Source organism: Phyllostomus discolor, chromosome 9, assembly GCF_004126475.2.
Source record: "Phyllostomus discolor isolate MPI-MPIP mPhyDis1 chromosome 9, mPhyDis1.pri.v3, whole genome shotgun sequence".
NCBI classification, from domain to species: Eukaryota; Metazoa; Chordata; class Mammalia; order Chiroptera; family Phyllostomidae; genus Phyllostomus; species Phyllostomus discolor.
The window spans coordinates 42,604,714-42,626,798 of NC_040911.2; the positions used below are offsets into that span (position 1 = coordinate 42,604,714).

Consider the following 22,085-nt stretch of genomic DNA (forward strand, 5'->3'; position numbering starts at 1 on the left):
GTATGAATATATGGGACGCAGACTTTTTTATACCAATTAAGATATTTTTATCTATCCCATTATTTCTGTTTTGGTTTCTGTCTTTTTAAAAAAATTCATTGCATCTTTTTGTTGATTCTTTTTACAGTCGTCTTTCACCTTTTTTCTCTTTAATGTTTTCGAATTTGTATTAGGTTGCGTTTTAAATTTTAAAATGAATACTTAACTTTAGACGTCAAAAATCAAAGTATCTTCCTCCTCCCACGTTAGAGAATTTAGAACACTTTAGCTCTGACCACTTCCTTGCCAAAATAATACTTTTGTTGTCTAGTATTTCGAGTCAGACTTTTTAGAAATCTAATGACTTACATCATTTTTTTAACAACACATTTAGAAAAAGCATTTTAAAAATTAACTTTGTATTTACCATGTTATGATAACTTTCCATGTCAAATTGTGCTTGTAGAAACGTTCCTTTAGAGCAAATTTCTTAATGGTAAATTTTCTTGGTTTTTGTCTGTAAGTTGTTTGTTTAGCTCTAGTTCATAAATCTTGGTTGACAGATTTTTCTCTATGCACTTTGGAGATAGTATTCCACCATCTTACATTGTTGTTTTCAAAGCCTGCTATCTTGTTTTATCTTGTGTTACATTGCAGCCTGTTTTCTGGTTCTTTGGGTCTTGGTGTTCACTGTGCTGTGGATTTCTTTTTATGTATCCTGTTTGGGCTCCTTTGGTCTGAATCTGTAGAGCCACATCTTTCAGTTGTTCAAGAATATTTGCAGTTGTTATCCATTCTCTCCTCCCTTTCTGGAACTACACTTAACTGTGTGAGATATTTTCTTTCAGTCATTCATGTCTTTTAGACACACTTTGATTTTTTCCATTTCTTTTCTTTCTTATCTGTAAGTTATTTCAATACATCTTTATCTTCTTTAATTCTTTCCAGGTATGCCACATCTGCTTTTTGACCTTTTCATTTAGTGTGATAGTGGTTACAGCCTCACTTATAATTCTGTTTATTTCTGATACTGGCAAATGATGTCTCTGGAGATCTTGCCTATATTTTGAGAACTGTCTCCTGGTACTGTCTCCTCTCCATGTGATGCAGTAGGAGGTTTACCCAGAGCTCTTCATTTTTCATGTTACATGAAAATGAGAATCTCTTTGCTACAGTTCCCATTCTTCTTCGCACTATATTTTAATGAGTTTTGAAGCGAGAAACAGTTTTGATGGGAAGATTGTTGAGGTATACATGTGTATATATGTAACTGTTTATCACTTTGAAACTCATTTATATGTATGTATAGATACTTATTTAGTCATGTTTGCTGAGAGATTTTCTGACCTACTAGGCCCAAGAATTGCGTATCTTAGAGTATCCAGGTGATGCTAATGCAGCTTTCTCGTGAATAAACTTTGAGAAACACACTGGACTAGATGATGTCTTGATTTCTGGCTCTGATTCTTTTACCTTTGAACAGGATATTATCTGGTTTAGGGATCATTTAATTAATACTTAATGAAAGTGCTATGACAGTTTCTTTTTGTACCTTAGTAGCTGGTTTAAAATCACTGCATTAATGTAATGTTTTATTTTAGTGATCATTCAGGATATGTTCGACCAGTACCAGTGCCACGCAGTTTAAATAGTGATATTTCCTATTTTGGTGTTGGGGGCAAGCAGGCTGTTTTCTTTGTTGGACAATCAGCCAGAGTGAGTAAAATTTCTTATAAATGAAAGTCAATCAAAATATTTTGAGGTTGATACTGTCTAACTGTGTTAATCAGTTTAACTTTTAGGAATTTTTAAAGTACTGTTTTTAATATTCAACAGATGATAAGCAAACCTGCAGATTCCCAAGATGTTCATGAACTTGTGCTTTCTAAAGAAGATTTTGAGAAGAAGGAGAAAAATAAAGAGTCGATATATAGTGGATATATTAGAAACAGAAAGGTATACTACATTTTAACTCATTAATTATAAAGGTATTTGGATGGATGATAGGACAAGAATTTTTTTCTAATTTTATCTAAGATACTAAAGTTGCTTTAAAAAAGGTGAAAATATGAGATTTTCAGCTTAATTATTTTTACTATTTTTTCTTTAATCATGTGAATAGCAAAAATGATCATATATGTTTTCTCAGGCTGGAAATCTTCAGATAACAAGTTTTTTCATAAAGTTGAGTAATCTTTTTGGAAAGTGCTCATAAGATTTTTAACTTTTTTTCTTGCACTGAATTTGAGTTTTTAAATCTTTGTAGTATAATAAGCACAGAACTAGAATAGAAAACAGTGATAGGATAATACACTTTTAGGAAATCAGAGCTTTAGAGAAAGAAATGAGCTATTTATTTCTGTTATAAATTTGCTTTGATTCTCATTTTAATAAGCAGAACGTTAATAAATTTGAATCTTGGTCATGTACTTGATATTTATTGGATTCATTAAATTTTTCTCCATTTGTAACACTTCAGAATTTTCCGTTTTAAAATCTTTAATTTTGAGGTCTTTAAGAATTCTGATTCTAAAACAAACTGCAAACATTTTATAGAAAAATGTAAATAATAGTAAAAATAGTTTTAAATGCCAGAAAAACGTACTTAATGTTTAGTTGAATTTTCTTCTAGTCTGTCTTTTTAATTATATACCTATAGTTTGAGCCCACATTTTTTAAAATTAACATTTTGAGTGTTTCTCCATGTTAAAATTATTTTGGTATACAACACACTTTAAATGGCTTCATAGTATTCTTTGAGCTGAATGTGCTGTAACTTAACTCTTTTGTTGAGTATCTATAATTTAAATATATATATAACTTATGTTTAATTTATATAATTATAAAAATGCCACTATGAATATCTTTGCTTAACACTTTGCCTGAACTATGGTTTTTTTGGTGTAGATTATCCGAATTTTAACAGCTGTGACATACTATGAACTTTGTAAATGTTTCATAGTATGTATTACAAAATCACTTTCCTGAAAGGTTGATCCCAAATCAAATATAGTCCCAAGAACAGTATATGGAAGTGCCTATTTAATCATTTTCTTATTTTTAAAAAGAATTGGGGGGAGACAGCCAAATGTTGACAATTTGAAGGGGGAAAATAACTTTTTTTTATCAATAGCTGAATTTTTTCATGTTTATTAACTACTTTTATTTTTTCTATAACTTAACATTCTCCTATATCCAGGAAATTTCTTCCTTTTGCTTATCTCACTTTTTCCTTTCAAATTTGTTGCATTTGTTTAACAATTTACATATCTTAATATATTTACATAGCAGTGTTCCATTTTATCTTTCCCATATTACCTTGCCATCACCAAGTGCCTTAAAGTATATTGGTGAAAATATTTGCCATGTTAAAGCTTGTGGAAAATTAGGAATTGAGGATTTAAATGATTTTTCAAAACTGTGTACATAGAGTGATGCTTGGTTTCAACTGAGGTCTCTTGAGTCATCCTTTCTCTCAGCTTTTCCTGTATTTTTTGTTTAGTTCATCCCCACAAACATTTATTGGTACTAGTAGGACCTTGGTCCTTTCTTCCTGACCAGTCCTTTGGAGCCCACTCTTTTTTTTGACTCCACTTATATTGCTGACCTGTTGGCACTTATTACAATGTTCATGGGGTTGGTAGTTCTTGATATAACCTGCAGTCTTGCTTTGTCTCTGTGTGTGTGTATGTATGTATGCCATTTAATATCAACAATTCTCAAATCTATTTCTTGCCAAGTGACTTTTCTCTTAAGATTGAGACACTGGCTTATTTCACTTAGTGTAATGTTCTCCAAGTCCATCCTTGCTATCACAAAGGGTAAAATTTCCTTCTTTTTAAGTGAAGTAAGCCAGTCTGAAAAAGACAAGTACCAGATGGTTTCACTCATGTGGAATCTAATGAACAAACAGAACTAACAAGCAAAATAGAGACAGATTCATAAAGAGTAGACTGACAGCTATGGGGGCTAATGGGGTGGGGAGGGATTAAGCAAAACAGAAAAAAAAAAGAACTCGTGGACATGGACAACAGTGTGGTAATTGCTGTGGAAGGTGGATAGGGAGTGGTGGAAGACAATATGGGGGGGGGTAAATGGTGATGGATGGAGACTTGATTTGGGATGGTAAACACATAATACAGTGTGCAGGTGATATGTTGTAGAATTGTGCACGTGAACCTGTTTAATTTTGTTAGAGAAACATCAGTGTGCGGATGCCTCTCATGGGTCCCCTACTGGGGACCTGGCCTCCAACCCAGGCATGTGCCCTGACTGGGAATTGAACCAGCAGCCCTTTGGTTTGCAGGCCAGCACTCAATCCACTGAGCTGTATCAGCCAGGGCTATTTTAGTTTTTTCTTAAGAAAGTAATACATGCATATTAAAGAAAGAAAATCAGCCATTTTCCTAGCCATAATACTGGTTTGGCCAAAAAGTTTGTTACATTTTTTTATTTTCACCAGTAACTTCATTGATTTGGGTATTTTGAGTATGTCAGTTATCTCCAGCTATTGGCTTCTAGTGGACAGAGGCCAGGGGTGCTGCTAAACATTTTCCAGTGCGTAAGATAGCCTACAGCAAAGAATTATTTGTCCAAAATTGTCAATAGTATCAAGAAACTTTACAAACCACTTTTGAGATGTTGGATCCATCACAGTACTTTCTCCATACACCAGATGAAGTTTTTTTGCATTTCAGTTCCATTTTTTACCCTTCTTGAAATAATAAAGCATAATACACCAAAAATGTCACATATTTAATTCCATCTCTTTACATAAATATTCCATCTTTAATATTAAAATGGCTGCACAAACATTCACCAATCTTGGTAAGTTTTTTTTTAAATGCATGTGATATGACAGCTGTCACAATATAATCTAACAAAATTGTTTCATATGAAGTTAAAGACAACTAAACATTACTAGAGCCATTGTAGGCAAAAATTTTAACAGACTTTTTGGCCAACCCAACAGTTCAGTGTGTATCTTTATACTTACAAATTTTCATGTATGTAACAACATACATTGTATATATATGTACATATATGCATGAAATTTCTAACACATATAGACTAACTATATGTGTTAAAAGTTGAGAGGTTTATAATATTTATCCTCAAACACTCCCCCTTATTGCTTCTCCCTACTTCCCTTCTGCAAGCTATATATATTTTTTGAAAGTGGAATGGAATCTAGGATGGTTTTACTCTCTTTTGTTAAACACAAATGCCTTCTTGCTAAGATAGCTGAGTTCAGGCTTCATCCTAGTTTTCTTGAACGTGGAGGGCTGGGCAGTTATCTCGACCAAATTAAGTGGTAGGAATCCCAAGCAAGGACTGTTTCACCCTAGGGTAAGTGTCCTCAATTTTTTCCAGCATTACAAATTTCATAGTTACTTATCTTTACATTTTCTTCATGATTCTAAAATTGGTTTAGCATTATGGTAGGATACTCCTTTATGTTTACCAGTTTAGCAATCTGTGTAAGTTTCTCTGTCCTCACTGCATTGTTATATACTCAGCTGATTTGTATTGTGCCATTTTTCTCCAAAAGTTTCTGGAAGCCTGTATTTGAAGGTATCCAAGTCAGTCACAAAACATATTATTTCTATAATTATAATTAAGGTGTATGTAATCTGTTTTATTTATATTCATTCTTGTAGCCATCTGATTCTGTTCACATTACAAGTGATGATGAAAGATTTCTACATTATCTTATCTCAGAGGAGAAGGAAAAAGATAGCTTTACTGCTGTGGTTATCACAGGGGTACAATCAGAACACATACAGTACTTGAAAAATTATTTTCATCTATGGACAAGACAGTTAGCGTAAGTAATTATTTATATTTGATTCACAACATGTTTCAACTTCTTTAAGAACAAAAGTATTACAGATACATTGAAACTTTTTGGATGTCTGTTTTGCTCTTGCCTCATTTTTTCCCTTTAGTACAGTAACCAGCACTCTGTCAGCATTAAAATAAAATAGTCCTCTCTAGTCTGTAGATATTTATTGGTCACCTATAATGTATTGGTCAATATTTGAAACGTAAGCATTTTGACACCTGTGATAAAATATTAAATCAACTAGAATTTATCAAATTCAGTGCCATCATTTCCATAGCCCCCTTTGCACTTCTCTTATAGGGCCTGTTGTAATCTACCATGCCATATATTTTATTTACTATTTTGTCTGCCTTCCCACAGTGGAATGTCATTTTTTATGCACTGCTTTATACCAGTGTGTCCTGGTACATGGTAGAAGTTCTCTTAAGTGTTTATCCAATGAATGCAGTGAGTCTGTTAATATGAGAAAAAATGTGTACATGCCTATATGACATTAGTAATACTGAAGAGAAATCTTTGTGTATCTGTCTCTTCTAGGATAACTTTTTTGGAGTATTTATTCCATTAGCTCAAATTAGAGAAACATTTATGTAATGCCCCTAAGCCAGCGATTTTCAACCAGTGTGCCGCAAGAATTCTTAAAACATGTAGTACCTCACCATTTACTCAGGGACACCGACCACTTTTCCCTTACATTGTCAGATTTTTAACAAATGGCAATAGCCAACACAACAATAGCTGTCTAGTGTATCACTAGTGTATAGTGAATCAAAACTATACCTATTTTTTCAGCAAAAAATATATTTACTATACTTTTTGGTGTGCCACAGAATTTTAGTAATTAGAATTTAGTAATTAGTTGATGTGTGCCATGAGATGAAAAGGTTGAAAATTGCTGCTGTAAGTCTCTTCTCTTTAGCTATAGTGTGTGTGTGTGTGTGTGTGTGTGTGTGTGTACACTGTATATAGTGTAGTATTTACTGGAATGTTTCTTTAATTCGTATTAGTCTGAATTACTGAGTCTTGCCAAAACAGGTATGTCTGCAAAAACAAAACTCATGTTTTCGGAACAAATACCTTTTCACGTTTATCCAAAAGGCTACTAAGTACATATTTTATTTGCTGTTTGATAGTTATTTTTCTTAGCTGAAGGAACTTTGAGTACATAACATACAATTAGGACATACTCCTAGTCTAACAATGGATAACATACAGCTTTTACCATTCTTTGAAACAGTCACTAAGCTATTTACAGCACTCTCTCAATGTATGGTTGTAACTTATCTTTGATTATAATGTTAAGACTTTTGAGATGTCTGAAGAAAGATGTTAAGATTTTCAGTGATTTCCTTTTATCAGTAGTATTTTAAACAGTAGCTAGGATAATTATTTTTTAAAATTAAAATTCATATGAAGGAGCATTGGAAATTCCTATGTGAGGAGTAATTACAGATCCAATATGTTTTGGCCTTGAATATTATTTCACCAAAATATAGTCATCTTTAACCTTTATTTAAAAATAAAGTGGTTTAAAATTTATTGAATGCCTTAGCTTTGGGCAATTTTAGGATAAGATTTTTCAGTGCTATAGGATAGGAGCAGTGAAGAGTTACAGAAGAATATTCTCAAGTTGTGCAGATAGCTTCAAGATATCTAATTCTATGCTCCCTGATACTTCAGTCTTTAATATTCCTGATAAGTAGAATTATAACCTCTTGCCTTCTAGTATTTTTTAAAATCATACTTCTTGGAATTGTAAAGTATGTGAGCTTTGAAGTAGAAAAGGCTTGAATTGAGCCCCTACCTTCTCCCAAACTCTTAAGTTCTGTGACCTTAGGTGAATTATATAAACTCCTTGTTCCCCAGTTTTTTATGTATAAAATGAAATGTAATAATACCTGCATCACAGGATTGTTTTTACCTTTAAATGGGATATTATGTTTGATAATGCTTGATGTAGTGCTTAGTAGGTACTGTCAAATAGTAGTTAATTTTTTTTGTCAGAAGAATGTATGAACTGTAATTTTATATAATTTCTATGTGAGTATAATGTTACTCTTCTATATTTTAGGCATATTTATCATTACTATATTCATGGCCCCAAAGGAAATGAAAAACGTACATCAAAAGAAGTTGGACCTTTCAGCAACATTGATATTGAAGTAAGATAAAATTCCTTTCAAATTTTATGAATTGTTAGGTATCTGTTCCAGTTCCAAGTGACTCTGGATAACAAAATTCAGTCAATAGATAAACAACTTCTCTCTCCTTTTTACTAAAGTTCTTTGGTAATTTGATGTCCAAGTAAAGAGATCATCCTTAGATGTGTTTTTCTGAAACCTTTATTTACCATAGTTAGTTTCTTTTTGTCTTTTATGGAGATATGAGTTATTGCTGCATGCTATGTCTTAAAGCAGAGAGGAAAAGTGACATAAATACTTTCCCTTTTGTCCTCAGAAGTCTTGCGATGGTGAAGTATGATTTAGAACCACAAAACGTTTGAGTGTTTGGTTCTCAATATCCTTGCCCACATGTTAGAAAGAATTTCATATGCATCATTGTTGCACTTTCTACCTCTAGCAAGAAATCTTGAATTAAATGTAGTCATGACTTATGTGTCCCTCAGATCTGTTTTGCTCTCTTGGCTTACTTTCTGTTTTTTTAGTAGTATATTCCTTTTTTGAGATGCTACTTATAGCTATTTAACACATTTAAAAATTTCATTAAGTTAGATGTTTACTTATACAAATAAAAGTAGTTTTTGACTGTTCCTTTGTTGGATCATAGCTGAGAACAAAAGTCACCATAGAATTTAATTATTTTTGTTTTATTTTTATTTTAGATTTCTATGTTTGAAAAGGGGAAGGCATCTAAGATCGTCAACCTAAGGGACATACAAGATGACATGCAGACGTTGTATATAAACACAGCAACTGATAGTTTTGAGTTCAAAGCTCACGTTGAAGGAGACGGTGTAGTGGAAGGGATTATCCGATATCACCCTTTCTTATATGATAGAGAAACTTACCCCGATGATCCGTGCTTTCCAAGTATGCTAATTTGTTATCTTAGCTACAAAATATGAAGTTGTGATTTAAGATAGTGATTTGTTTCTTTTAATTATTATTGTTAATTGGGCTACTAAGGTTAGATAAATATTAATACGTTTTTCCTTATACAGATCTTTTTAAGATGTTAGGTATTTACAGTTTTTATAATTCTTGATTTTTGTGTGTATTCACTTGTATATCAATAAAGCACTAACTTTAAGAAGCATTACGTATTCTTTTATCTTAGATTTCTTATTGAACTGAACTTTTAATTATGCACTGCATATTAATCCTTCATATAGTCCCCATATTATTTTCCCATTATCTTTCTAGGTATTTTTAAAGAAGTTTTAAACTTTTACATAGTCAGTTTTTTCTATATGCTTTCTGATTTTGTCTTACTATGGAAAGATAAGAGGACCTTGTAGTTTTTAAAAATAATTTTATATCTTTAATGCATCTGTACTCTACTTTTTTGTATGTAGGATGAGGTAGTGCTTTAAGTTAATATTTTCTATGTGGGCATCTATTTCCTTAGCACCAATTATATTGAATGTCATGATTTTTTAAATAGTCTGAAATATTACTTTTATAATAATATTTAGTTTTCACATCTGGTTTCTTTATTATAGATCTATTTTGTATTTTTATGCATGAGTAATGGTACTCTCCTGTAACTATAGACTCTATATTGATATCTGTAGGGCAAGATATTCAATATTCTTCTTTGAGAAAATTCTTATTTCTTAATCTTTTATTCTTCTAGATAAACTTTAAAATCACTTTGTACATTCACTTAGAAAATCTCAAAAACTCCTGGTAGGATTACTGGGATTTCATTGAATTCATAGGTTAACAGTATTAAATTTTCTTACTCAGAATACTTTGTCAGTATGTCCTTAGTGTTGCAGGTTTTGGAACCATATTTCCTGATTTGAATACCACCTATGCCACTTTCTGTTTTTTCCTCATCTATAAAATGGGATGGAGGGTACTAGTTAATGCCTCATTGGGGTGTTTTGAGGGTTAAGAAATTGCTGTAAGTCATTATGCCCAACATCATTTATTCAGTGCTCATACATGTTGCTACTCAGTGGCTCTGCTTCCCATGATGTCTCTGGCCCATTTTTAATTTACCATTTCTAAATTTGTATGCTGATTGACAAAAAGATAAAGTTCTTCAAAGGTTTCTTAAGAGCCAATAAATTGAGTGATTGTTAGAGGGGTTCTCTAAGGGCAAACCAATTTGCTCTGATTGAAAGGAACTTTTACTTAGGATTCCTCATGAGGGTTTTTTGAGGGTAGAGAGCTTTATATGGGGAGGGGAGATTGACTTAATGCCAGAATAACTGAGGTTTTGCTATATCATAATTATAATGTTTGATCCTAACTTATCTGGATATATGAAAATGAATTGCCAAAATAACATAAAAAAGCTATAGACAGTTGTGTTAATTATGTGTTTGATGCTTTGTAACATATTTTATAATTTTAGCTATATCACTTGAATCTGACCCTCAAAAATTTAATAGTTTATATAAGATAAACTTAAACTTAGTATTTTTTAAAAGATTTTATTTTTAGAGAGAAGGGAAGGGAAAGAGAAAGAGGGAGAGAAACATTAATGTGTGGTTGCCTCTCATGCTCCCCCTACTGGGGACCTGGCCTGCAACCCAGGCATGTGCCCTGTGACCCTTTGGTTCGTAGGCCCATACTCAATCCACTGAGCTATAGCAGCCAGGGCATAAACTTAGTATTATTGATAATTTGCCCAAACTAGGTAAACTTGCTGCTGCTACTAGATTGCATAGGTTTCCCAGCTAATTTTTAGGTGAACAAACACTGGTTCTGACAAAATTATGAAAGTTGTGTTTCAGGTATAGGACTTAATCTTCTATATTTGTAGGGAAGGGGGATTCTGCTGGGTAATCATCTCTTTGGATGTATGACTCTTTTGCTTTATAAACAGTTTTTAATGATTGCAAGCTAGTACCTAGTGTAGCTCCTAACACAGGTTGATTTGTATGTAAGTAATTATTGACTTTCAAATGAGAAACACCATTGATAATGGATAACTGCTTCGGAAGTGTTTCTTTGTGAGGCAAACTAAGAATAAAGCTACCTTTTGGGTTTTATAGAATACAGTGTTAACGAACATGAGTTTTTGTTACCATTTCTCTGAAGGAACTTTAATATTTTACTTACAGAAATTGATTTCTCAGTGATTAAAATTGCATATACTTTATAGCAATAAACATTTTGTTCCACTTCTGTACTTTAGAATTAAAAGATGAAGATGATGATGATGATTGTTTTATACTCGAGAAAGCTGCAAGAGGGAAAAGGCCTATTTTTGAATGTTTTTGGAATGGACGACTAATACCATATACATCTGTTGAAGGGTAAGTTTTGATTTTTGCTGAAATTATATTGTTTTATAACCTAATCTTTCTACTAATATTTTCTTCTCTTCAAGTTTTGACTGGTGTACTCCTCCGAAGAAGAAAGGGCTTGCACCAATTGAGTGCTACAATAGAATATCTGGTGCATTATTCACTAATGACAGATTCCAGGTCAGCACAAATAAACTGACTTTTATGGATCTTGAGCTAAAATTGAAAGATAAGAACACCCTTTTTACAAGGATTTTAAATGGACAGGTATGATTTTCAATATCAAGTTTTGGATGTTTGTAAATATTCGATTTTATGTACAATAGAAGTCATTAATTATGTAGATTTATGTGATATTTTGCATACTTTACTTTTTAATTGATCAGGGGTGGAGAGAGAGTGAGCGAGAGAAGCATTGCTTTGTTGTTCCACTTATTTATGCATTCATTGGTTTGTTACATGTGCCCTTTAGATATCAAACCTGCAAACTTGGTGTTTTGGGACAACATTCCAACCAACAGAGCTACCTGACCAAAGATATTTTTCATTTTATTTAATAAAAAGAATATGTATAAATTTTCTCTTATGAGCATTTATGTGTTCATCTCTCTCAAAAGTTTCAACTGGTTATACCATTTTGGATAAAATTTATAGGTCTTTATTAGATCTTAATATTAAGACTATGATATACTAAATAGAAGCTAAACAAGCATATACATTTGGTGAGAGCACATAAGAACAATTTTATCTAACACAAGGGCTATGTTTGCATATAAAGACCAAACTACATAGTTTAATCTTAAGGGTGAGATTGAGGTAGAACTGTGAAATACTTTGGGCTAAAAGGTGATTTGAGATGGGTCAGTATTAAAATACATGCATTGATTGATAGAGCAAGGGTGATAGATTTTTTTTTTAGGAGTTGAGTGAAACTACTGTACTATCGTACTTTTATTCTGCCCAAGTACCTCAGACACCTTTACTTGATATACTCCTCTTTTAGTAGTTAAATGTTGAGTTGCCAAGAAATAGGTATATTCGTTGTGAACCTAAAATTGCTGGGAAGTAAATATTCAATAGAATACAATAGCATATGGTATTTATAGTTAGTCATTCCTACAATATGCTGACATTCATTTTGCTGTTATTAAAAGATACCTTTAATGAATTATCCCCTAAGTAAAGTTTTACTTGTACTTAGATTTATTAATTATCCAACATTTATTGAATAGTTTGGTCTTCCCAAAAGTTACCCATAATAGGTTAATTGTATTTCTTTGTTATATTGTATTTTAAGAAATGTGTTTTATAATTTGGGGAGATTTTATTTTATTAAAGATTTTATTTATTTTACTCTTTAGAGAATGGGAACAGGAGGAGGAAAGAGAGAGAGAGAAACATCAGTGTGTGAGAGATACATTGATCAATTCCTGTTGCATGCCCCTAACCAGAGACCTGGCCCAGAAACCAGGCATGTGCCCTGACTGGGAATCAAACCAATGACTCTGGTTCGCCGGCAGGCATTCAATCCTCTGAGCCACACCAGCTAGGGTGGGAAATTTTAAACACACAGAAAAGTTGAAAGAATATTACAATGAGTACACACATACTCCTTTCCTAGATTAATTGTCATCTTGCCACACATGTGACATACCCTTTGACATATTACTGAATTTCAGGATTCAATTAAAGCATCTAGTAATTTGGTTGATAATGAATCCTGAGACTTCTTTACATTTTAGCTTAGAATAATTTTATGTAGTGCTTGGGCTGTACTTTGAAATGAAGTATAAAAATGTAGACAGACTGTCCGATTCCTAGTTAATAATTTTAATATCCTTGTCAAGTTGACAACTCCTCAGAAAGGAGTTGGTACCTGGGAAAAGGGTTGGGGGAAGTTTTCTTTGAAACTTGCCATTTTTGAGTCTTTCCCAACTACATGTATTTCTTATTCAAAGCTGAAATCATTTTTAATTCTGCCCCATTTTCATTTGGAAATAGTATAGTATCATTCTTACAAGGACACTTTTTTCCTAATTGCTCCCCCCATGACATTTTAGTACCATAGATATACTATATTATGTAAATACGTATCTGTTCTTAAAACATAAAAAGAGGTATTTTTGCCCTGTTGAGAATATGCATGATTTGCAGTGAAAATGTTTCCACTTACCCCTTTCTCATAGCCAGGTAGTTCTCCTTTGCTACTACAGTTCATCATTTTGTGATGTACCCTAGGATTTAAAGCAGGAAAGAAAAGTTTTATTGCTGATATTGACTATGGAGACTTTGGTTCAAAGGATGATAATAAAGATTTGCTTTCTCTAGTGGTGGTTTTGTTAGAAATCTAAATTTGTATGGGAGAAAGATCGGCAAAATACTTGTTTTTTATTAGGCTTTCTGGGGTGGGTATGTGGAAGGAAAAATGGAATGAATGACAAGTACTGATGGTTGTATTTGTTTACGTGTTTCATAGAATGTTTTAAAATTTTACAGGAGCAGCGCATGAAAATTGACAGAGAATTTGCTTTATGGCTCAAGGACTGTCATGAAAAGTATGACAAACAAATAAAATTTACACTTTTTAAAGGAATAATTACACGTTCTGATCTTCCTTCTAAAAAGCAGGGCCCCTGGGCCACGTACTCAGCAATAGAATGGGATGGAAAAATATACAAAGCAGGACAGCTGGTAGGTTTAACTTATTTATAGATTCACTTTTAATGGAATTTGAAACTTGATCTATTATAATTTTTTTAAAATATTGAATTTATTGAGTGACATTGGTTGGTTATATTAGGATAAAATAATGTATGTATTTATTGGCTTCTTAGGAACCAGGGAAAAAAATGAAAAGTTCAAACTGATTTTAATGACAGTTTAGCATGGTGTTGAAAAAAACAAACAAAACCCTGTTTATTGCCTGAGGCTTAATTAGCAAGGTTTTTATTGTTTCTTGAATAAACTTTACTCAAATGGAGATTTTTTTAATGTAATATGAAATTACGATTTTTAGCAAGTTTTATTGAGTATCTGGTTCTTGTAAGTTACTATGCTTATTGACTGAGTTGTGGAGAATGCAGAGAATTAGATGTGCTTAGTCCTTGGGGATATTACAGCCTAAAAATAGAGATAACCTAAACATAAATAATAATAGGTTGTAAGAGGATAACTGCTAAGAAAAGACGATGAATATTCTTTGATAGTTTAGAAGGAGAGGAGAAAATTTTCTAACTTTGGGTGGCCCTGGGAGAAAAGAGTTAATCATGAAATTCTTTGGGCAAGAAATCTCATTTGTAAGGACCTTGAAAGAGGTAGAGGCTCAGGTTTACACAGATTATTGCCAAAGTAGAAGGATATCTGTGCTCTCCATAAATGTGAGAATTGGATGCAGTTACCTTGAGGTACTGTGTGTAGCTACAGTTTTGCTCTTCTAACGTTTAGGGATTAGAAAGAGGGAGCTGACAAATGAGAATGAAAGTGATAAAGCTGGTGAAATAGAAGGAAAGTACAAGAATATAATACCTAAAGTCATGTGAAGAGTTGTAAGAAGGAGGGAGTAATCAGCTTTGTCAAATTCTCTGTGGTGGTTGAGTAAAATGCTTTCTCAGGAGTATTCTGAGCATAGACAAAGATATATTGTTAAGTTCAGGGAAACAGCAGGCAGTAGAGTTGGGTTATGTGTGTGTGAATAGACATAGTTTAGAAATGAGGCTGGAAGGGTAGATTGGATATAGAGTCTTGTAGTCCTTGTCAGGAATTTCTGAATTGTATTAATGGAAATTACCTTTAGATTTTTCAGGCCATGTAAGAAAAAAGAAATATTATAGGCATGTTTCGAACCAATTTGTTTTAAGGAAATGATAACTTGCTGGAGTTTATAAGTCACTGTTCATAGTTTGAAAGCCAGATTTTATCAGGGGAAAAGGTTTGAGATACTTTGGGATTTATAATAATTAATTGACTTTGGAGGAGTTATGGACCTTTGAGACACATGCATGGCTATGACATTTTTGTATGAAGAAGCTACTGTGTCTTTACAAAAATATGTTGTAAATGGAAAACTTTACAATTACAACTTTATTAGAATATTAGAATATTGTTTTAAAATTCATTTTTTCTAATGATAGATACCTAGTTTTTTCCCTTTGTGTAAAGTGTTTCTGTGAAATAATTATATTAGACCTGTTTCTGTTAGTAAATATTAGTACTAAATCCTTTTTTCAAAACTAAATATTAGGTCAAGACAGTGAAGACACTTCCTCTCTTTTATGGAAGCATAGAAAAATTTTTTCTTTATGGTGATCATGATGGAGAAGTTTATGCTACTGGAGGAGAGGTTCAAATTGCAATGGTAAGACAGCAAGTAATACAAAATATTTATTGAAAGTCTGTTGGCATCACTTACTTTTGCTTAAATGTAAAAATAAAGGTAAAGTATTTTGCTTGCATTTGGTTTTTGCATTGGATAAAATAGTGTTGGCATGAATATTTATATTTCATATTTGGTGTTATTAATAAATAGAACTTAACATCTCTATGCCCAGTGTTTAGCAAACATACATATATTATTTCTACTTATCACAGTGATTTTTTAAAGTGCATATTTCCTCCAAGGCCCACAAACTAGTAAACACTGGAGACAGAATTCTGTCTTAAGAATGAATGATTCCAACACTAGAGTGGGTTTTGTCCCTATACCATGCTCTTATTAATATTTCAATGGTATTTAATTAGGCCTAAGGAGATAACATGAAAAATGTAAACAGACACCAAGGTCTAATATAATGACACTATTATGATTTTTATAGTTCATGAGGGTAAAGTATATTTCTTTGGAAGAAATAAGTGAATGTTTTCACTGCAGCTGAATTTGAATAGTTTTTTTTTGAAGGGCTGAAATAAATGAAATAAATTTATTTCATTGATTCAGGAACCTCGAGCACTGTATGATGAAACAAGAACTGTGCCAATTGCAAAGCTGGATAGGACAGTTGCTGAGAAAACTGTAAAAAAATACGTAGAAGATGAAATGGCAAGGTAATTCACATTTCAAGATGCATGATAAAAATAAGAAAAATCAAGAGGGTAGATCATAGTGCTTTTAACTAAAGCATTTGCAATTTAGATACATATATTGTGAGAAACTTAACATTAAAAATTGAGGGTTCTGTTATAAAAACAGAATCCTCTATTTGACAGAAAAGGGAGGAAATTTTATATATCTGAAGTATTATAGGCACAAGGATTAGGGTATGTTAAAGAAAACAACTTTGGCTTATAACAAGAAGAAAATTGTGGTAACTCTGGAGAGAGAAAGATTAGCACAAAAGAAGTAAAAGGAAGTACTAAAACATGTCTATTTGTGACTCTTGTATACTTAATGATGCATTCATTTTGATTCTCACTGAATCTCACTGATAATTCTTCTATTCTTAAGAGTTTATTCTATGTCCAAAGGGTAACTTAAATTGTAAACAAATAGTAAAATCATGAAAAATGGACAATTCTGGCTCTTAATATGAGAGGTTTTGCCTGTTTCAGTAGCCACAGTGATGGTTATGGAGAAAAAAACTTTTAGATTAGTAGTTATAGAGTTTCAGATTTAACCTTTCAAAATATATGATAAATAAGTATTAAAGTTTCTAGTAACCTCTTTTTTAATTAAGACCACATTGATATATAGATCATGAAACATTAATATGCTGGTTACCCACTAGGCTCCCTGATAGATTGTCAGTAACTTGGCCTGAAGGAGATGAATTATTGCCAAATGAAATTAGGCCTGCTGGAACCCCTATCGGTATGTGTTTGGTTTTTTCCTTCTTCTTTCCATTTGTTTTTTCCTTAATACTGAAAGAAAGGCTTTTCTTGTGCCTCACATTTCTAATATGCAAAAGACCATGAAAAATTAAAATACAGCTTGAAGATCTAGCAGATTCATCAGACTCTTTGGGTGTAACTAAGACACTCTCACTTTAAACTTTGGACTAACAGGTGCATTAAGGATTGAAATACTGAATAAAAAAGGGGAAGCAATGCAAAAGCTTCCAGGAACAAGTCATGGAGGGTCAAAGAAACTTCTGGTTGAGCTCAAAGTTATATTACATTGTAAGTATACAAACTAATTTGGATCTTTAATATTGTCCTTAAGTGTGTAATACAGATTTTAATATCTTTGTACAGTTATTGATGACCTAGCAATCTGATAGGCACATTGGATTTTAAAGTTAGGGATTTTAAGCATGTTATGAATAATTTGAATTTTTTTAATGATAATCTGAAGGGTTTTTAAAAACACTTTATTCTGAATTTTCTCATGTAGGTAACCATGACCTAAAATAAAGATATGGTGTGTATATGTATAGGAATTTTTACTGAATAGGAATTTAGATAATCTTTAAGATGCCCCTCCTTAAGTAGAAAATACTACGGATCTGAACCTGTGGGCCAAGAGTACTTGGTTTACATAATAAGCCTCACCCGCTCTTTGGTAGAGAGAAAAGAATTGGGTATTAATGCACATCTTGAATCACCTTGTTAACTTTTTTGTCCGTTGTTTTTGTTTTGACTGCCTAAACATACTTTTACTTTTATTTTTTATTTTATTGTATTGATTTTTAGAGAGAGGAAGGGAGGGAGAGACAGGCAGAGATAGACATCAGTTTTTTGTTCTTATTCATGCATTCATTGGTTGATCTTGAACGTGCCTGGACCTGGAATCCAACCTGCAATCTTGGCACATTGGGATGACGCTCTAACCAACTGAGCTGCCCACCCAGGACTGATCACTTTATACTTTCAATAATTTGTTCTGTCACTATATACTTGTGTGTCTAGTCCATGTATTTTGGAGATACAGTATTTTTATTGAATGCATTTCTTTCCAACTCTATTTTTTAACTTAAAAATATTTTTTTATGTGACAACACATATATGTATGTATAATATAAGTGTACTATCTTAACCATTTTTAAATGTACAGTTTAGTGGCATTAAATGTATTCACATTGTTGTACAACCATTACCACTATCTATCTTCAGTACTTTTTCATCATCCCAGCCTGAAATTCTATGGTAACAATTTTCCATTACTCCTTCCCCCATCCCTTGTTCCACTTCCTGTCTCTGTGAATTCGACTGTTTCAGATGTCTCATATAAATGGAATCATGCATGTTTGTTCTTGCATGTAGCATATTTCACTTAGCATAATCTCTTCAAATTCCGTCTATGTTGTCACATGTGTCAGAATTTATTTATTTTTTAATTGTTGTCCAAGTACAGTTTTCTGCCTTTTACCCCCATCCCAGCCGACCCCCCCAGCCCTCCCCACCTCCCTCCAGTTTCCAGCCCCTCTTGTTTTTGTCCATGTGTCCTTTATACTTGTTCCTGTAAACCCTTCCCTTTTTCCTCTGAAACTGCCTCCCCTCTGGATACTGTCAGCCTGTTCTCTGTTTCAGTGTCTTTGGTTATATTTTGCTTGTTTGGTTGCTTTATTGATTAGGTTCCTGTTAAAGGTGAGATCGTATGGTATCTGGCTTTCACTGTCTGGCTTTTTTCCCATATCATAATGCTTTCCAGTTCCATCCCTGCTGTCACAAAGGGTAGGAGCTCCTTCTTTCTTTCTGCTGCATAGAATTCCATTGTGTAAATGTACCATAGTTTTTTGATCCATTCATTTACTGATGGGCACCTAGGTTGCTTCCAGCCCTTGACTATTATAAATTGTGCTGCTATGAACATTGGGGTGCATAGGTTCTTTTGGATTGGTGTTTTGGGGTTTTTATTATAGAATTTCCTTTTTAAGGTTAAGTAATATTCCATTGTATGTATACGAGGTCTGTCCAGAAGGTATCCAGTCATGTAATATAAAAAATAGAGACATTTACTGAAGAAGGCACAAGGTACAAGAATCATTGTACATAGGACAATAATGCCTCAGTCCTCTTCAAAGTAGGCACCTTAGGGCCTCACACAGTTCTCCCAATCTCTATCAGTTGCACTGTCATATTTTCCTGAATCTCATCAGTGGTCTGAAATCTCTTCCCTTACAAAGGTGATTTTAGTTTTGGGAAAAGCCAGAAGTTGCAGGGTGCCAAAGCTGGGCTGTAGGTGAGTTAAGTCACCTGGGTGACTTGATTTTTCACTAAAAGACTCTGCACAAGATATGATGCATGAGTGGGTTTGCTGTCGTGATGAAGCTGCCAATCACCAGTTGCCCATAGTTGTGGCCTTCTGAATCAGTGTTTATGCTCAACACAAAATTTGATGCAGATTTGTTGCTCTACTTAGTCAGGCTTTTGTAATGTGACAGCCATGCCATACAGTACATGTGCTCACTCAGCGGTGTATACCACCCCCACTGACAGTGAAGTCATCATTGCTCACACATGCACACTCTAGTCCACTCTCCTTGGCTTCCAGGATACATCAATGTCAGGCATTTGTTGTAGTACTGGTTTGGTGTTAACAAACTCCTTAAGCTTTTTCTTGTCTGGGAAGCTCCTTATTTCTTCTTTGATTTTAAATGATAGCCTAACTGGGTAAAGTAGCTTTGGTTGTAGGTCCATCCTTTTCATCACCTTGAATGTTTCATGCTACTCGTTCTGAAATGTTTCTGTTGAGTAATCAGATGACAGTCTAATTGATGCTCCCTTGTAGAGATAACTACCTGTTTTTCTCTTGTGGCTTTTAGGATTCTCTCCTTGTCCTTAAACCCTGTTATTTTATTTATGATGTGTTTCAATGTAGGCCTCTTTGGGTCCAACTTGTTTAGTATTTTCTGAGCTCCCTGGACTTGAGTGACTTTTTCCTTTAGATTAGGGAATTTTTTTGGTTCTTGTTTCTTCAGATATGTTCTCTATCCCTTGCTCACTCTCTTCTCCTTCTGGTATTTCCATGATGTGGATGTTGTTACATTTCATGTTATCCAAAATGTTTCTTATGTTCTCATTTTTTTAAATGCTTTTTTTTTTTTTTTGCTGCTGCTGCTCTGCTTGGGTTTTTTTTTTTTTCTACCTGGTCTTCCAAAATACTGATTTAGTTCTCTGCTTCATCTGACCTACTGTTTATTCCTTCCAGTGTTTTATATATCTCAGATATTGCATTCCTTATTTCTGACTGGTCCTTTTTTTATGGTTTCTATATCTTTTTTCATGCTGTAGAGTATTCTTACAATCATTACTCTGAACTCTCCATCTGATAAATTGCTTGCCTTCGTTTCATCTAGATCTTCTGGAGAATTCTCTTGTTCTTTCATTTGGGTCTCTCTTTGTCTACCCATTTGGGCTGCTTCTTTGTATTTTCCACCTTAGATGTTAAACTGAACCAATCAGCTGTTATTCTAATCAAGCTGTGATCAGCAGTCCCACTTAAGCACCATAGGGTGGAGCAGAGTAATCCTTGCTTGCAGGGCTGTTGCTTCCCCTCAGTCTGATGCCATTTGGAGTGGAGTGCTGTGCCTGAGAAAGGTGGCTTCTGCAGTGTGGGGAATGACTTAGCACAAGGATCCTGGTAGCTTTTCCTTCATTCTCTCTGCAGAGCCACCAGCCCCTGACTCTCCTCTAGTCTACTCTGCCCTCCCTCTGTTGCAGCCCAGGGTAAGTGGCTGCTAATGAAATTTTGCACATTGGTCCTTTAAGGGGCTCTCTGCATTTTCAGCTATCTCTCTTTGGCAGACAGAAACCCTGCTGCTTTTCATAGCTGGATGTTATCTGGGCTTCTTTGCAGCTTTGCTGCTGTAGGCTAGGGAGCCCAACTTGGGGTTTAGATCCCAATCTTCTCAGGAGAAAACCCCTAGCTGCTGAAATATCTCTCCAGAACTTCAGCTGCTGTCTTTGGGAGCCCAGCCAGCCCTGGTGTGCCTCTGCACTCCCAACCAGTCACATTATGATGAAGTGGTTTCTTCTCTCTGTTTGTAGTTATAAACCTTCACTCCAGCAAGTGTTATTTTGGATGGTTTCTCTACAGTTTAGTTATGAATATCAATACTTCTTAGCTGATCGGCCTGACTCAGTGGCTTGGGCATTGTCCAGCAAAGTGCAGGGTCACCTGTTTGTTTCCTTGTCAGGGCACATACCTGAGTTACAGGCTAGATCCCCAGTTGGGGGCATGTGAGAGGCAACCAATCAATGTTGTCCCTCTCACATCAACGTTTACCTTTCTCCCTCTCTTGCCCTCTCTAAAAATAAATAAATAAAATCTTTAAAAAAATTTTTAAGTACTTTATAAATTTCTATATTAAGAAATTTATATAGATTTATTAGTATATAGAAATATACTAATCTATATTTCTTATGTTCATACATCAAGAGACACATGATGTCTAATTGTTCCATTTTTAGTGCTGATGGGTCTTTTAATTGGCTTGGCTAATATGATTATAAGGCTCACCTTTTACTCATCATGTAATGGTTTCATCCATTAATGATTTTTTGCTTGAATTAGTTACTTGGTATACATAAAGGTAATATTTTTTTTCTCTTGATTTATTCCTTCCTAATTTATTATTCAGAATTCATCTGTGAAGAAATTTCCTCTATCAGTTAGGGCCATTGGTTTACTCTGAAATACAGCTTTATAGAAAAGATAGCATAAAGGCTTAATTTGTTTTCTTTAATTGCAAATTACCAGTCAGGAATTGTGCTGTACAGTAATGCCAGTGAATGATTTTTGTTTGTGGTTGTGTTTGTGAATTTATGGGGATTTATATATTTAACACAGTTTTATATATTTAACATGGGGTTTTATATATTTAATATATATATTCATTCATTTTGATGTGCTTTCATGTTGACTACTCTAACATCTTAATATAT

General features: G+C 33.6%; 1 protein-coding gene across 1 annotated transcript in view; it reads left to right on the forward strand.

Moving 5' to 3' along the window:
- SMCHD1 (structural maintenance of chromosomes flexible hinge domain containing 1) overlaps positions 1–22,085 on the forward strand; it is a 143,130-nt gene that overhangs the window by 24,512 nt on the left and 96,533 nt on the right. The window contains exons 6-17 of the mRNA XM_028524982.2: positions 1,581–1,695; positions 1,816–1,935; positions 5,640–5,806; positions 7,896–7,986; positions 8,667–8,874; positions 11,156–11,276; positions 11,351–11,534; positions 13,764–13,958; positions 15,508–15,621; positions 16,201–16,307; positions 16,988–17,070; positions 17,265–17,378. Of these exons, the coding sequence (XP_028380783.1) occupies positions 1,581–1,695; positions 1,816–1,935; positions 5,640–5,806; positions 7,896–7,986; positions 8,667–8,874; positions 11,156–11,276; positions 11,351–11,534; positions 13,764–13,958; positions 15,508–15,621; positions 16,201–16,307; positions 16,988–17,070; positions 17,265–17,378 (1,619 nt within the window). The remainder of the gene's footprint in view (positions 1–1,580; positions 1,696–1,815; positions 1,936–5,639; positions 5,807–7,895; positions 7,987–8,666; positions 8,875–11,155; positions 11,277–11,350; positions 11,535–13,763; positions 13,959–15,507; positions 15,622–16,200; positions 16,308–16,987; positions 17,071–17,264; positions 17,379–22,085) is intronic.